Source organism: Miscanthus floridulus, chromosome 17 (assembly GCF_019320115.1).
Source record: "Miscanthus floridulus cultivar M001 chromosome 17, ASM1932011v1, whole genome shotgun sequence".
In the NCBI taxonomy this organism is placed as follows: Eukaryota; Viridiplantae; Streptophyta; class Magnoliopsida; order Poales; family Poaceae; genus Miscanthus; species Miscanthus floridulus.
In genome coordinates, this window is record NC_089596.1 from 97,996,340 (window position 1) to 98,012,781 (window position 16,442).

General features: G+C 47.9%; 1 protein-coding gene and 1 pseudogene across 1 annotated transcript; both read right to left on the reverse strand.

Moving 5' to 3' along the window:
- Positions 1-5,149: 5,149 nt before the first annotated feature.
- On the reverse strand, positions 5,150-10,225 carry LOC136516522 (CRM-domain containing factor CFM3, chloroplastic/mitochondrial-like). The gene is made up of 10 exons (XM_066509927.1): positions 9,326-10,225; positions 8,630-9,107; positions 8,402-8,532; positions 7,500-7,844; positions 7,123-7,279; positions 6,755-7,047; positions 6,595-6,654; positions 6,171-6,260; positions 5,927-6,092; positions 5,150-5,559 (listed from the first exon to the last, which is right to left on the reverse strand). The coding sequence occupies exons 1-9, from the start codon at positions 10,097-10,099 to the stop codon at positions 6,006-6,008; spliced, it is 2,415 nt and encodes an 804-aa protein (XP_066366024.1). The 5' UTR covers positions 10,100-10,225; the 3' UTR covers positions 5,150-5,559; positions 5,927-6,005.
- Positions 10,226-14,125: 3,900 nt separating this feature from the next.
- Positions 14,126-16,050, reverse strand: LOC136516061 (CRM-domain containing factor CFM3, chloroplastic/mitochondrial-like; annotated as a pseudogene).
- Between the last annotated feature and the right edge of the window lie 392 nt (positions 16,051-16,442).

The window sequence follows — 16,442 nt, forward strand, 5'->3', positions numbered from 1 at the left end:
CCAGGCATATAGGTATGTTACACGTACCACTGCCCATAAAATAGGGGCAACTAGGAATCAAGTGACGAGGTCCAGAGCATTATCCTGCCCATTTTGCTCCCTCGTGATCATGATGCGGCCTCCCGGCTTGCATGGCGAGCGGCGTCACAATGCGACACCCGATTGACCAAGTTGCTCAATTGTTTAGCGTGGCCTAGCTAGGTCGTCGCCTGCATCTGCATGCTCGCGTGGCAAGCAAGTAGCAGCTAGACTAGCTGTTCGGCATCGGCCAATATACTTTGCACTGATTTCACATGAAAACATTCGCCTGGGTTGATGTCACTACTATAGAAAAAATTAACCGAGGCGGGCATCGCAACCACCTCGATGAAAAAGGTCACGGTAAATGGATCTTTCCCGAGGCGGTTGAAATGCCCGCCTCGGTTAATCAATTAAAAAAACGAAAAAAAAGAAAAATCCATGGACAGGCTCGGCGAGCCCATCCACGCACCGCCGCCGCCATAGCTCGCCGGATCTGGCCTCCCCGCTGTCGGATCCAGGCTCCTCCTCGCCCTCGCCGTCGGATCTGGGGTCCGGGGGGGCCTGAGAGGGAGAGAGAGAGGGGGAGGGGAGATGGGCGTCGCCGCCACGTGGCCACGCCGGAGGAGGAGGCAGTCGTGCACCCCACGCCGGAGGAAGAGAAGGGCCGCCTCGCCCGCATCTCCCACGCGCGGCCCGCCTCGACTCGCCTGCGCCGCCGCTAGGAGAGGAGGGGAGGGTCGCGCGTTGCTAGGAGACGGAGAGGCCACGCCCGCTCCACCGCGCCTAGCCCGCATCGCCGTGCCCGCTTGCGACGGAGAGAGAGTAGAGGGAGAGAGAGAGAGAGTGCGAGAGAGAGAGTAGAGCAGGGAGTCGGAGGGAGGGGCGCCACTGTGCGGCGCGACTGAGGGAGAGAGAGGTGGGGATGGAAGTTAGGGTTTGCTGCTCGCGGTATATACACTAGGAACCTTTTACCGGGCCTTGTCTGGGCCACTATTAAACAGAGGCGGGCCTTATAATGTGACCGCCTCGGTTAATTTAACCGAAACGGTTGCGTTATAATGTCCGCCTCGGTTAACATGCATTAACCAAGGCAGTTATATTACGGTGCCCCGCTTCTTAACCGAGGCGGTTGCTGGCCTGGCTGCCTTGTCTCGAATAACCAAGACTGATCTCCTCAGAGCCCCAAATGAAAATATTGTGCAAAATATTTTCTGTAGCAGTGTGTGGAGCATCGAGCATGCTTGCCAATTGCCAAGATGCGCGCAAAAGGACAGCAGGAATGTATGCATGGTCAATGGCTGTTTCCACCCAACTTGCCCCCGTGCGGTCGTACAGCTACAACTACATTTTAGAGACTAGGACTAGGAGTACAATATGTGTGGGTTCATTCCAATAATTGTTGTCCTGTTTGCTCGGCTGATAAACCATGGGTTGGTTGATTTGTTACGAGAAAAAAATACTGTTCGTTGGCTAAAAAAGTACGACTTATAAGTCAAGCGAACATGGCCGGAAAAAATACTGTACTGTTGTCGTTGAAAATAGCATTCAATTCAAGTACAAGTACGAGGTCATAAAAGGATGTTTGAACAGAAAACCGTGTAGTAGCAAAGCCAGAGAGGTAGAATGCTTGTTGTTTTGCGGCTTTGTTTTTTTCCCTGCAAAATTATGTTGCTTTATTTATGCGAGCTTTTTCTTATCTTAATCTGCCCGAAGCTAGGACTACAGACTACAGTTATGCCTTGTCGTTGAGTGCATAGACTATGTAGAGACCGAAATAATTTCATATAAAAGGGCTGTTTTTGAAAGTCTCTAGTCACTGCTGGAATTTATCACCTTCGCAGCTTCGCTCGCGCTGTCAGGTCGAAGCAATCGCTAATCTTCAAGGTCAAGGACAGCCGTAACTCGTACATGGGCCAAAAGTCACGCAGGCCGGAAGGAAAGCTCCACCTTGTATTGGGCCCAACAACGGTTTCGAGGCACCTCTATGCGCAAAGGGCCGAGAGAAGCTGACGAACTCAGGATCCTGACGATTCCTGCGCTGCACCTGCACTCCCGCTCCCGCTCCCGCATTCCCGCCGTCCCGCGCCGTGCTGCATGCATAAGCAGAGCAGCAGACACCACGGCGCCACCCCCACACCGGGTGCTCTCGGCCGCCGCTCCTACGTGGTTGCTAGTCTCTGTCTCCACCCATGTAATACACCGTTTCAAATTATCCTACAGCCACCAAACAAATCCCACATCTACAGTTACAATCTAAACTACGTCCACTCCACGAAACACACACAGATAAAGATCACATTAAAACATACGCACTGGATTAACCCTCACTCATTCTCTCTCCTTACTCAACCACATCCGATGGTCCTGCTTTTTGGATGTGCCTTGCCCCAATGACCGCCTGCTCCCCCACCCCAGCGACGCGAGACCGCAGCACCCCGACGCGAGATCGTGCCCCTGCCCCAGCGACGCCTGCAGCCTCCGAGGCTCCGTCGACACGTGCGGAACCCACGGCCATCACTCAGACCGCCACCGTAGCCACCCAGGCCGGACGACGAGGCGAATAGCCGGCCGCCCGTGCCGTCTAGGAGGTACAGCGTGCACTTCTCGGCGTCCAGCTTCATCAGGCGGCACTCACCGCGCTGCTCGAGTACTCCGGCATGCTCCGTCCAGATCCCGTCGACAGAATCCAACAGGCCGGTGCCGAGGATGGGCCGGGCGAGGCATCGATTTGTCTCACCGGCGGCGGCGCGGGGCGGACGCGGCGGCACGACGACGCTGCGGCAGGGAAGCGGCGGCGCGGTGCGGACGTGGCGCATCGTCGGTGCCGCTGTCTCGGGGGCGGTCAACGAGGCCAAGAGGCGTGGGCGCCGCAAGAGGCCGGGGAGGACGGGAGGAACAACACGGACATCGGCACACTCGGGAACCTCTGCGTCGACGTCGTGCTCAGCGTGCCCCAGCTCCCGCCCGAGCCGCGGGAGTAGCGGAAGGCATACATTGAGCGCCTCGCCGCCTCACCGCCCAATCAGGTATGGTCACCCTTCCCTAATCGTGTTGGCAAAACAGTGCTCCGGAGCTATTTGTTGTTTGGATATAGTGTGATGAACCAGAAATGTATGATCGTTGGCGATTTTTTATTTGGTTATTACAAATTCCGCTGTTGACCGGAAGGCTTGCATTGTTTCCACTTTATGTCGTTTTTTAGCTGGGTGGAGGATATGTCGAGCCTTAACAACAGATGTTGGTGGTTCAATATGGATAAGCTTGTAATCCGTAGCTGTTTTTGTGAGGCTGATCATGATTTCAGAAATGGAACGGCAAAAATGTAGTTGGTAGCTATATTTTTTGTTGCTACTTTCTGGAGAAATATCGAGAACCGGATTGTATATCAGTATGTTTACTATTCTGTCATCTAAGAACACGAGTGACTTATGTCTAACGCTTCATGAGCCCCACGTAATGCAATATCTGGTTTTTGTATGTTCTGAACATTTTGTATTCTATCACTTTAACAGAAATTTTGGGAGGCTGGTGAAAACTGCAATTTAGCCTTTGCTGCAACTAGGCTTGGGCTTGGTTGTTCCACTCTGGGGCATGTAGGAGAGGAAATATATGGAAAATTTCTTCTTGATGTGCTTCAAGCGGAGGGCATTAGTGTTGTTGGGATGCTTGAAAATACTAATGCTACTGCATGCCGTTAGGTCTATGAAACACTTCTATGCTGGGTTCTTGTAGACCCATTTTAGAAACATGATTTTTGCAGGTTAGAACATGCTTTCTTGGAACAAAACTCTTATTCTTGTTTCAATTACCGTTACAAAATTCATGTCAGCCTAATCCTTTCTTTCTGGTTTAATGTGCTCGGTCATTTATCAGTGTTGCTTTCTTCGCAATGACAGCCGTGCAGACTTCAGTGAGCTTGCCATGGTCACAGGATATTATTGCTCTATTTAACCTACCTTTTTTATTGGTTAACACCTGTAGACTTGTAGTGAAATCTAAAAACATGATAATCAGGTGGCTCCTGGACGTGAAGTCATCAACTCTTGGCAACAGTATTGAACTCCTTGCTGTGCTGTGCTGAAATATTTCAAATGACCACAAAAACCTTTGCAGATAGTAACTTCGGATCTCATGCTGTGAAGCTCACAATACATGTGACTTGACTTGAAGTTGGTGTCAATGCAAAGGGATTAAGAGTCACTGTTCTGACGGCCAATAATATGATGCATGAAAATTCTGTCAGCAACCCAAATAATGTAAGAGGGTGACTGCTTTTTACAAGCTCTTTGGTATTGCAACCTTCTGAATATCTGCATAAATGTCAGTGCAAACAATTTTATAACTTTGAAACTTGCAAACCGGCGGAGCTCAAATTTAGTTTGGAAATGACGCAGGTTGTGTTGATTACCGATGGGCAACAGGCCATGATGCTACCAATGACACCAGCCTACTCCATCAGAGGTGAGATGTCATGAAAGCTGTCCTAATTGTTCAATTTGCAACCTTGTACTTTTTCTTTTACGTGAAAAAAATTGGTGCTTTACTCAGCTTCCTACCACTTTGGTTGTTTCTTGGAAAAAAAAATATAAGGCGTGTTCGGCTAGCTTATTCGGCTGGCTGGGGCTGGCTGGGCCACTTAGCGGGGCACTGTTCACGTCCTGCCAGAACAGTATTTTCCTCTCACAACAATCAGCCGGAATAGTATTTTTCAGTCCTGTCGAACAGGCCCATAGTTATTTGGTTGTTGTCATGTGCATCCCTGAAATGCTGCCGTTACGTTAGCACGGGCATTATACTACTATCTGCAAGAAGCCCAGTTGCATGATGGTCTTTTGGGGGCAGATTAATCTGAGCCAAGCTTCCCAATATTCATTCATTCGTCTCTCTACACTCTACTGTCCTTCTCGAGATAGGACTGGTTGAAACTTGGAAATTAAACCTTGAGGTCAACAAATACTCTAGCTGATTGGCTTGAGATCAACAAATACTCTAGCTGATTGGCTGGCAGCCGCCGCCAATTGGATGGATGCATGTCGAGGTCCGTCGAGAAGAACAGAAATGAGACTCACACGAGTTTCAAAAAAGAAGAAGAAATGAGACTCACACCCCAATATTATATATATTTATTATAGGTGAAGAGAGAAGTTTGTACAGTGGGGCATCCTTCAGTTACTTGTTGGCCAATTTTATCTTGTACCGGTGTACAATTTGAGCATTTGGCCTGGAATTTGTTACACAATGCTTGCGTCCAGGTATATTTTCTGGAGCGGAATGGGGAAAAGGAAACACCTCCTAAGTCCTAAGCCCTCTTATAAGTTATATAGTCACAAAATGAGAAGGCAAAACAAAAAGGAAAGAAGAGGATGCTGTAAGCATGCAGGGAGATCTCGTAAATTACATCGTGCGACAAGTTTCCCAGATCAGCACCAACACTTCTACGCCAGATTCCAAGAACAAACGGAGCACATGCATCACAGACGCTGCAGTACCGGTCATGATGGTCCATCAGCAAACTTGTGTCCTGCAACAGGTCACGATCTACATACACAACAGAAAGAGAAACCACAGGAAAGGATTTAAAATATGCCACCTCTGTCAGGCTCGAGAAAAAAAGTCTATAGAGAGAGCATTAAGTTTATACAAGTATTTCTAAAGATTTGAGTTATTTGAGAATTGAGACGTATTCTATAAAAAAAACCAGCAACAATATCCATCCACTCACATAGGTCTGGTTGATTTACCTCTAAATAAATGAGACTTGTTACTACATATTGCCCTTGGATTTGATAAATAATGCCACAGATATAGAGATAAACAGCAAGAGTGACACTTTCTACATATATTGTTTTGCGATCCTATATAAACACAGAAAAGGAACCAAAGAAGCAACTGTGTTTTCTCTTACCACGAATGTCCCAGAAACAGTAGTACCACTGTCCAGAGAATCATTAATTCAGCACATCACAAGAAACAATTCCAAATCACTAGCTGTCAATCTCCTCATCTTCATCGTCGTCATCGTAATCATCATATTCATCTTCAACAGCTGATTCATCAAAATCATCTTGATCCTGGCGACACCGAAGGGAAGGGTGAACTTTATGGTGGTTCAGAAACAGACAGCATGCGGTTTGGGAAAGGATGCATACCTCATCATAGCTAGCAGAGGTGACTGCCATGCCATATTCATTTTCTGAATCTGAGCTATCCTCGTCTTGTTCCTCATAGTCCTCAATACCCTGTTTTGTTTTACATCATATTAGATATTCATTAGTGCAGCTACATTTATCTGGCACACCTCTGTTGAATCTAGCATGGAAGTCCAAGGGACTGCTACAACTAAATGGCAATTACTAAATATTGATGAAATAAAGGGATTAAGGAAGGCTGAGGGAGCAACTGTAATGCATCTATAGAACTCCAAAGGAAATGTCATCAAGAAAAGGAAAGGAACCACCAGGAGTGCCATAATTTTGATGATATGTATTGCTATGCATCCAGAAATTAACTCAGATGCTGTGGAAATAATACAGTGCAATACCCCCCAAAAAATCCTAATGAAAAGTTACATACCAGATCCAACTTCATCTGCTTGATATTGCTTTCCAGTTGATCTATATGCTGACTAAGGGCCTGCATAATAAATTATTAGTTTAAAGGAAATCAGAAAGATTCTACTGTTACCTAGAAGAATTTTCAATAAAAAAACTCTACTTTCATAAGGCAAACTAACCTCATGACGTTGCATAGCAACTGCACGTTTCAATGCCTTAGCTTTTGTTAAGAGGTTTCTTGGCCTTATGTTAATAGGCCTCCTATAGTTCTTTCCACGGTAAAAAATGAGTGCATAACCCTTTGGAACTCTTTCAATTGCAACTAATATACCACCACTCTCATATGCAAGAAGTCGTGCCGTCTCTTCAACGAATGACAAAGTCTTCTGCTTTGAAATTAATTTGACAACTTCCCTGTGCTTCCAATGCAAGTGCATATTTTCAATTACACCATCAAAAACGCCACGAACTCCTGAAATACACAAGGAAAATGATCAGTCAAAAGAAACTGTGGAGCATGTTAGAAGATAATTGTTCAAGAAATTACCAAGTGGCAAATATGACTTAAGCCTTAAACCAATCCTACGGAAAACAGACTTTTCCTCATCTGTAATCATTTCTTGATCATCACATGGAGCAGCAAGTACCATAGAAGCTTCAATCTTTGATAGTAAGCGCTCTGCTCTATGTATTTTTGCCTGAGCCTGAACATTTGAAGAGAAAAATTAAGGAACAAGTAGTGACTAACTAAAGGAAGCAGAAAAGGAATTGCACAACTAGAAGGTAAGAAAGTCAACCTCACAACAACATATTAACTATATATACACCACTAAATTGAAATATCCTAGTTTAAATGTAAGCTAACTTTTATCCTTTTCAAGCTATGGTAATTCAAGAAGAACAAACAGAATCTTTAGTGCTCACAATGGAAAGCTTGTGTTCGAGTTTCCTGTAAAGCTTTTGCTTTTCTGATCTACAAGAAGCTTCTTTCATTTCTTCTTGCTCCTTAGCAGTTACTTCTCTTCCCCAACGAGCTTGGGCCACCTGAAACTCAGCAAGAGTACCCACAAGAGCATGCCCATCTAAGCCATCATCCGGAGGTTGTGCAATCAAAACGTTTCTTCTCTGCTCCTCCATATTCTGAATATCCTTTGTCAACTCCTCTCTTTCAGCCAACACAGCTGCCACAGATGTTGGGAGGAAGTCTTTTCCACGATATATTACAATGTAAAATTTATTTCGAAGAAGCAAGGTACCCCCTGTTAGATTCTGAGTAACATGAGAAGGAAAATTGTAAGATATTAAGCTATTCCATGAAGCTTGAACATACAAAATCACATATGGTACATCAACACACTTGATTTGTATCTGTAGGGAGAAGCTTTTGGAACTATAAGAAATTTCAACATAGGAATATAAGGCTAAAGCAAAATAAGCATTCTCTACTGCAACCTTACTGAACCATTCTCAACTTCAATGTTGGGAAGATAGAGTTTACTGTAAAGGAACCAAACTATGCAAGTATGGGAAGCAAAATTCCGTTACTAATATTTAATAAAAAAACTGAATTATAAACTGATTTATAGTCATTATTTTAGGAACCTTTTGCTTTGAGTGAGTCTTTTAATATAAGAGTGCTAAGAGAATCTGGAATAGCATTTGATTTTTAGTTGCCTCAAATAACACAACTGTGTTTGTATTATATTCAGGGCTTTGTGACAAAGTTATAAACTGACATAACTATTTTTTGAAGATTCCTTCAGGAAAAAAAGTTACCAAGTCGTCATGTCAGTCAATGAGGAAAAATCAGAATATGGCATTCAAACCTTTATTTCTTCAGCCATTATCTTATTATTTGTGTTCTGTATTCCACGTTTGACAGCTATTTTCACCACCAAACTCTTCTCCCAGAGCTTAACAATTGCTGCTGCCAAACCTTGATGATTCCGGTTTCTCCCTTCAATGAAGTTTAGCAAGTTATAAGAAGGCGTTTGCTGCCAATTGGTAAAAGCTATGACAGGGAAAAGTGACATTGACACCGTCGAAAGCAATACCTAGAGCAAAATGGCATGGAAGGTTCCTCGCTAACTTTCGCAAGTTAGTCAGCTCTGCATTGGTAAGCGTCGAACGCATTCCAGTCGGAAGAACTCTATATGGAGTTTTATAACCAGGGATCGTTTGAGGCAGCAAGTCGGCATCCACTGGTAAAATACCCGTTCCCCACCAATCCACAAAACGAGGACCCAGCTCATCAAGCATCTGATTGAACTCCAGCTCTTCCTCTGTCATGTCCTCAGTATTCTGCGTGTTCAACTGGGACATGTTTGCATGCTGCGCAGCCAAATCCTTTCCCTGAACATCATTCTCAGCAGGGCTGGAGGCATCTGGGATGAATAATGCACCTTCTTCCCCCTTCACTGGTGATGAGGCACCATTTAGAGTTTGAGATTTCAGAGGCCTCTTGTAATTGCTCCCTCGGTAAACCACCATTACACTTCCAGACCTCCATATGATCAATCCGCCTGTGCGTCGCTGATCCAATGCACACAAACTCGTGTTAGGAATCCATTTCTGGAAGACAACCAATAACTCTGAGTGAGACTCAAATTCACCGCAATTAACTGGACAATGCAGGTTGAATTGCCACAATTGCATCACTAAACTAATCAGTATTGACGTTTGACGAACAAGCTGGGAGTGCCACATAATTTGAGATCAGAGTCAGAGGGCAGGGGCAAAATGGTGCAAACCTCAACGAGCTCATGAGCTGTCTTCATGTCGTGCGCGAGGTCCTCGTGGAACTTGAGGCGGACCAGCTCCGACTTCCTCCAGGCGTCATGGATCTTCTCCGTGACGGCCGTCGTGACTCCCGCCTTGGGCACGGTGATGCGGTCGCGAAGCGTCATCCCGAGCCTGCGCAGCCGGCGCAGCTCCTCGTCCTCGATCGTGAGCTCGGCCAGCGTGGGCGCCTTGACCCGTCTCCTCTTGGCCCCGTCCTCCTCGTCCCTCGCCGGCCCCGTGGGCTCGTCGTCTCTCTCCCACGGGAGGACGGCATCGTCGAAGCTGGCGGCCGCGAACTGGCGGTCGGGCCGCGCCCAGCTGCGGTCGAGCAGGTCGCCGAGGCGCTCGGTGCCGTCGGGGGCCGGCGCGGCGGCCGTGGCAGCGGAGGGGTCATCGTCGTCGGAGGCGAGGCCGAGGTTACGGAGGCGGTGGACGATGCGGTCTATGGACGTGGTCGGGGACGGGACGGGAGCGGGAGCAGGGGCGGGACGGGAGGGGTCGGAGGGCGCCCACTTCTGCAGCCACGGCGCGCCGGTGCTGGTGGAGGGTGGGGATGTGCGATTGCCGCCGGTGGAGGAAGGCGAGGAGGCCGAGGCCGCCGCGGCGGCGGACGAGGAAGAGGAGGAGGAGACGTGGCGGGAGGGGGAGGAGGAGGAGAGGAGGCGGAGCGGGAAGAGGCGGTGGATGGTGGGGCGGGAGGAGAGGCGGAAGGAGTGGTGGAGTGGGAGTTCGGAGAGCGCCATGGAGCGCGGGGAGCAGAGGGCGGACCGGGACCGGCGGTTTGGGGGTTTAGCGCGGTGGCGCCATGGATTTGGGGGTGAGAGGGCGTGTGGGGTTTTGGGCGTGGTGGTGACGGATAAGGGAGGAGGACCGCAAGAGATTGATTTGTGGTGACTTCGCTGAAAAGTACCTTACGATTTTTTTTTCTTTTCTATTCTTTTTTTCTTGTTTGTCCGTCTGTGTGCAATATTGTGGCATTAAATTTCTATTGAGTTCTTGGGCAGTCCCAATGATGCATTGATGATGGTTTCTATCCTCATTAAATGACTTGTCACGTAGGTAAAACGCTGACATGATAACGTAATTAATGAAGAAAGAGAGCAAAAATCATAGAAATGGTTTCTTTATGAAGAAATCAGGTCTACTCTTTGACCCAATGCAGAAGAAACCATGAAATCGCCATTGGGGAGAAACTAACAGTTTCTAGGGAGCTCGTGTCGCACTCCCATTGGAGGAAGAAGATAGAGTTTGGAGAGAGAAAGAGAAAATAATTATTACTCATAGAAATCATGGGTGGGAAAGCAGTACTTTTTTTGTGCGGTATCCTATGTTATAGAAACTAGTAGTTTTTTTATTGGGACTGCCCTTATATTCTTGCGAAAATTGCAGCTTAGTTTGACGATTAATCGACTATTATGAATTATAGTTAGTCTTAGTCAAGCAAGTAGCCTGCTCTGTTTCTACGATATCTGAACAAAATTGACCTTAAACTTTTTGTGACGTGTCAACAGCACAAGCTCTTCTCAGTTTCTCAGTCCTAATTCTGAGTGTGTATCAGAGACTTTACTTGATTGGAAAAGTTAAACTTGAGCCGTCCACTTTGAGTTCTGTCACAAGGGCCACACGATTTATTTTCGGTCATGCATGGGTGAACCGGTGAAGTGATAAATAAAGAAGTCTGCAATCGGCGAACTACAAAGCATTGCTACTGGAGTAGTAGCTGTTATTCGGCGAAACAGGCAAACAGCGGTGGCGGTAGCTGTGGAAGTGTGGACTGTCGTCTGTTCATCCGAGGCGCTGTGGACCGGCCTCCTCCGGGTCTTCACGGGCGAAGATGCTCCAATGCTTCTTCGACGTCACCGCGGCGGAGCTCCCTCCTCCCGGCGGCTTCGTGGCGAACAGCAGCAGGCGCGCCACTCCGAGGAGGCAGAGCAGGAGCCCGGTGAGTGCGCACCCGGCGTGGACAGCAGACGGCTCGCCGACGGCGGAGAGCAGGACCACCGACGCGCCGAGCAGCATGAGTGGCAGGTGGTAGGGGGCTGGGCGTGGACCTGCCATGGATTGTTTGCGTTGCGTGGGATACTGGTTACTGGAAAACTGGAGGCCGTACTTGTACGTGTTCGTCGATGGTTAAGTGCAGGGCGGAGTGCCTGGTAAGAAGTTCGTTATATAGAGGCGCGGAACCGCGATTCAACGGACGGATGGAAGGAATCAAGGAACCGACGATCCGTTTTGCTCCACGCCTCCACCTCCTCTCGAGCGTGGAAGGCATCGGCTCTCAGCCAAAACTGCTGTGAGGGGCCCACCCTAGGCAGACGCCATGTGACCCTTGTCTCCTCCAGTCCTCCACGCTTGCACGCCGGGGCCCGTTTGGCACGGCTCCTACCGCTCCAGCTCCCGCCTACGGTGTTCGGCACAGTGATTGTCATTCAGTTTATCATTCAGTTTTTTTTATTAAATATTAGTAACGGAATTTTGCTTCCCATACTTGCATAGTTTGGTTCCTTTACAGTAAACTCTATCTTCCCAACATTGAAGTTGAGAATGGTTCAGTAAGGTTGCAGTAGAGAATGCTTATGAGAAGCTTTTGGAACTATAAGAAATTTCAACAACAACAACAACAAAGTCTTTAAGTCCCAAACAAGTTGGGGTTGTTAATGTTGTTGTTGAAATTTCTTATAGTTCCAAAAGTTTCTCCCTACAGATACAAACCAAGTGTGTTGATGTACCATATGTGATTTTGTATGTTCAAGCTTCATGGAATAGCTTAATATCTTACAATTTTCCTTCTCATGTTACTCAGAATCTAACAGGGGGTACCTTGCTTCTTCGAAATAAATTTTACATTGTAATATATCGTGGAAAAGACTTCCTCCCAACATCTGTGGCAGCTGTGTTGGCTGAAAGAGAGGAGTTGACAAAGGATGTTCAGAATACGGAGGAGCAGAGAAGAAACGTTTTGATTGCACAACCTCCGGATGATGGCTTAGATGGGCATGCTCTTGTGGGTACTCTTGCTGAGTTTCAGGTGGCCCAAGCTCGTTGGGGAAGAGAAGTAACTGCTAAGGAGCAAGAAGAAATGAAAGAAGCTTCTTGTAGATCAGAAAAGCAAAAGCTTTACAGGAAACTCGAACACAAGCTTTCCATTGTGAGCACTAAAGATTCTGTTTGTTCTTCTTGAATTACCATAGCTTGAAAAGGATAAAAGTTAGCTTACATTTAAACTAGGATATTTCAATTTAGTGGTGTATATGTTGTTGTGAGGTTGACTTTCTTACCTTCTAGTTGTGCAATTCCTTTTCTGCTTCCTTTAGTTAGTCACTACTTGTTCCTTAATTTTTCTCTTCAAATGTTCAGGCTCAGGCAAAAATACATAGAGCAGAACGCTTACTATCAGAGATTGAAGCTTCTGTGGTACTTGCCGATCCATGTGATGATCAAGGAATGATTACCGATGAGGAAAAGCCTGTTTTCGTAGGATAACGATGTAAATCTTTCAAAAGTAAATTAACCAATGATGTAAAATTTAATAAATACTATAAATCGTACTGACTTTTCTTTTTTGACAGAGGAAAACCTGACTTTTATAGAAAACGTGTTTTGATACAAACTCGCACCCACACCTGCTGGGGTTACCGGCATTACAAAACAAGCATAGACGTAGAGAGGCGCCTAAAGCTGAGTTCGCCTAAACCACCACCAGCACTCCAGCAGTTACGTTCCAGGACGGCAACAAAGCTAACAGAACAAGAAGAGAACAAACAGGCCGTAGCAGACCCAACCATAGACCATCGTCCTCAAAAGGGGTTCAAGCTCAGATTACTCTTTCCACTTCCAAGTCTTCGTCTGGCCTTCAGATACGTAAGTTTTACTGTGCACCTAAATATATAATATGTTTAAATATATGAAAATTATGTATGTAGAAAAGTTAGAACAACTTTACTAAAATAGAGGGAGTAAAAAAAATTGATTTACAGGTTATTTTCAGGACGTCCCACTGGACACGGTTCTAGTCCATTCTTCAAAAGGAGGCAGACCAACCAAACTTGAAAAAGGCATTGGCAAGTGATGGAGACTGTAGCAATGAAGGTCTTCACCAAAAAAGGATGGTTGCTTTCTAATAGGCTTAGAGCTTAATTTGTTTATTAAGTCTGAAACGATGTAATAATAAACGGTTGAGTGCAAAACTCTTGCAGAGGCAAGAATAAAATTCCTTTATCCAAAAAGAAAATTGATTTGTGCATTTAGGAGTCAAGAAGAGATTCTATTGATTCTCTATTATTCTTTGTGTCTTCTCCACACTAAGATTCTATTAAGCTATAGGCTTTGCTGTATTTGATCTACGTCAAATCGGCAAGACCCAGGCAGGTTGTTTAGAGTGGCCATCCTGATCCCATATAGCCATGTCCCAAAAGCTGGGAAGCCAGGTGCCGGGGCTTGTAAAGATAAAGGTCAAGAGTCGAATCGAATTTTGTGCGATTCGGTGTGCAGGGTTCGACCATACCATGAAGTAACGGAGCGGGTGGTCAGGATTTTGCTCCTTTTTGCCCCATGGCCACGCACGGGAGGAGCGGGTGAGGCATCCCGGCGAGGCGACCAGGACTTTTGGCACTTGGCCACGAGAGACGACCACCGCACCGTTGGACTGAGGGACGTCGTGACATGGCTTAGCCTTCAGCCCTGTCAGGGCTTGGGGTTCGTTTCTTCACTCGGCAAGCAAGTAGTTAGCGGGACCATCACCTCGACTCCTTGTCCATTGCTTTGCAAAGTCAAAAGTAGGTCAGGAATGGTGGAAGAGCAAAATGGCATGGACGGTTCCTCGCTCTTTCGCAAGTTAGTCAGCTCTGCGTTGGTAAGCGTCGAACGCATTCCAGTCGGAGGAACTCTATATGGTGTTTTATAACCAGGGATCGTTTGAGGCAGCAAGTCGACATCCACTGGTAAAATACCCGTTCCCCACAATCCACAGAACGAGGACCCAGCCCCAGCTAATCAAGCATCTAATTGAACTCCAGCTCTTCCTCTTGTCATGTCCTCAGTATTCTGCGTGTTCAATTGGGACACGTTTGCATGCTGCGTAGCCAAATCCTTGCCCTGAATATCATTCTCAAGAGGGCTGGAGGCATCTGGGATGAACAATGCACGATCTTCCGTTCTTCCCCCTTCACTGGTGGTGAGGCACCACTTAGAGATTGAGATTTCAAAGGCCTTTTGTAATTGCTCCCTCCAGACCTCCATATGATCAATCCGCCTGTGCATCGCTGATCAATGCCAAAAAAAAAAAACTCGTGTTAGTTAGGAATCCAGTTTTGGAAGACAACCAAAGTGAGACTCAAATTCACCGCAAATAACTGGACAATGCAGGTTGAATTGACACTATTTTTTTTGAGAACGAGGTTGAATTGCCACTATTGAGTCACTAAACTAATCAGTATCGACGAACAAGCTGCAAGTACCACATAACTCGAGATCAGAGGACAGGCGGATGAGCTGTCTTCATGTCGTGCGCGAGGTCCTCGTGGAACTTGAGCCCGACCAGCTCGGTCCAACGACCGAGTCGAATTCTGACTCGCGCTTTGATCGGGGGCGCCTAGCCGTTCTTCTGGTCGGTGGGTCACCGTCACGTAGCGCTATGAATAGGAGGTGGGGGCTGGGGCTCGTGACACGAGGTTTACCGCGGCCGCCAATTCCCACCGACATCCTAACCCTAGTCCGATCGAGAGGGCGCGCTATGAGCGACGGGAAGCTCCACCGCTTTCGCCGCCGCCACTGGACCACGCCTCCACTGTGCCATGGACACCGCCGCTGGACTCCACTGCTACCCTACATCAACACCCGCGTCATCAATACCTACGTCATGGTTTCCTCCTCCAATCAAGCCCACCGATGGTCTGCCTCTCTACATCCCTCTCTCTCCCTCTAGTTCTCTCTCTAGGACGAACTACTTGTTTATCCTGAATAGAAGAGAAAAAACCCACTGATCTACGCCTAGATGATCCTTGAAATCTATCAGCTCCGACTTCCTCCAGGCGTCATGGATCTTCTTCGTGACGGCCGTCGTGACTCCGGCCTTAGGCACGGTGATGCGGTCGCGAAGCGTCATCCCGAGCCTGCGCAGCCGGCGCAGCTCCTCGTCCTCAATCGTGAGCTCGGCCAGCGTGGGCGCCTTGACCCGCCTCCTCTTAACCCCGTCCTCCTCGTCCCTCGCCGGCCCCGTGGGCTCGTCGTCTCTCTCCCACGGGAGGACGGCATCGTCGAAGCTAGCGGCCGCAAACTGGCGATCGGGCCACGCCCAGCTGCGGTCGAGCAGGTCGCCGAGACGCTCGGTGCTGTCGGGAGGCGCGGCAGCGGATGCGGAGGTGGAGGGGTCGTCGTCGTTGGAGGCGAGGCTAAGGTTGCGGAGGCGGTGGACGATGCAGTCTATGGACGTGGTCGGGGACGGGACGGGAGAGGGAGGTGGGGCGGGACGGGAGGGGTCGAAGGGCGCCCACCTCTGCAGCCACGGCGCACCAGTGCTGCTGGAGGGTGGGGATGTGCGATTTCCGCCGGTGGAGGAAGGGGAGGAGGCCGCGACGGCGGACGAGGAGGAGACGTGTCGGGAGGAGGAGGAGGAGGAGGAGGAGAGGAGGCGGTGGATGTTGGGGCGGGACGAGAGGCAGAAGGAGTGGTGGAGTGGGAGCTCGGAGAGCGCCATGGCTGCGGGGAGCGGAGGGCGGAACGGTCACCGGCAGTTGGGTGGTTTATTAGCGTGGTGGCGCCATGGATTTGGGGTGAGAGGGCGTGTGGGGTTTTGGGCTTGGTGGTGGGTGGTGGCAGGTAAGGGGGAGGAACGAAGGATATTTTTTTCCCTTTCTATTTTGTTTGTTTGCTTGTTTGGTCTGTCATCTGTGTGCTGTGCATCAAATTTCTGTTGAATTTACATTCTCGTGGAAATTGCAGCTTGGTTGCACGATTAATGGACTATTATGAATTATCATTAGTCCAGCAAGTAGCTCGGTCTGCTTCTACGATCTCTGAACGACGTTGCCCTTAAACTTTTTGTGACGTGTCAACAGCACAAGCTCTTCTGAGTGTGTATCAACTGTC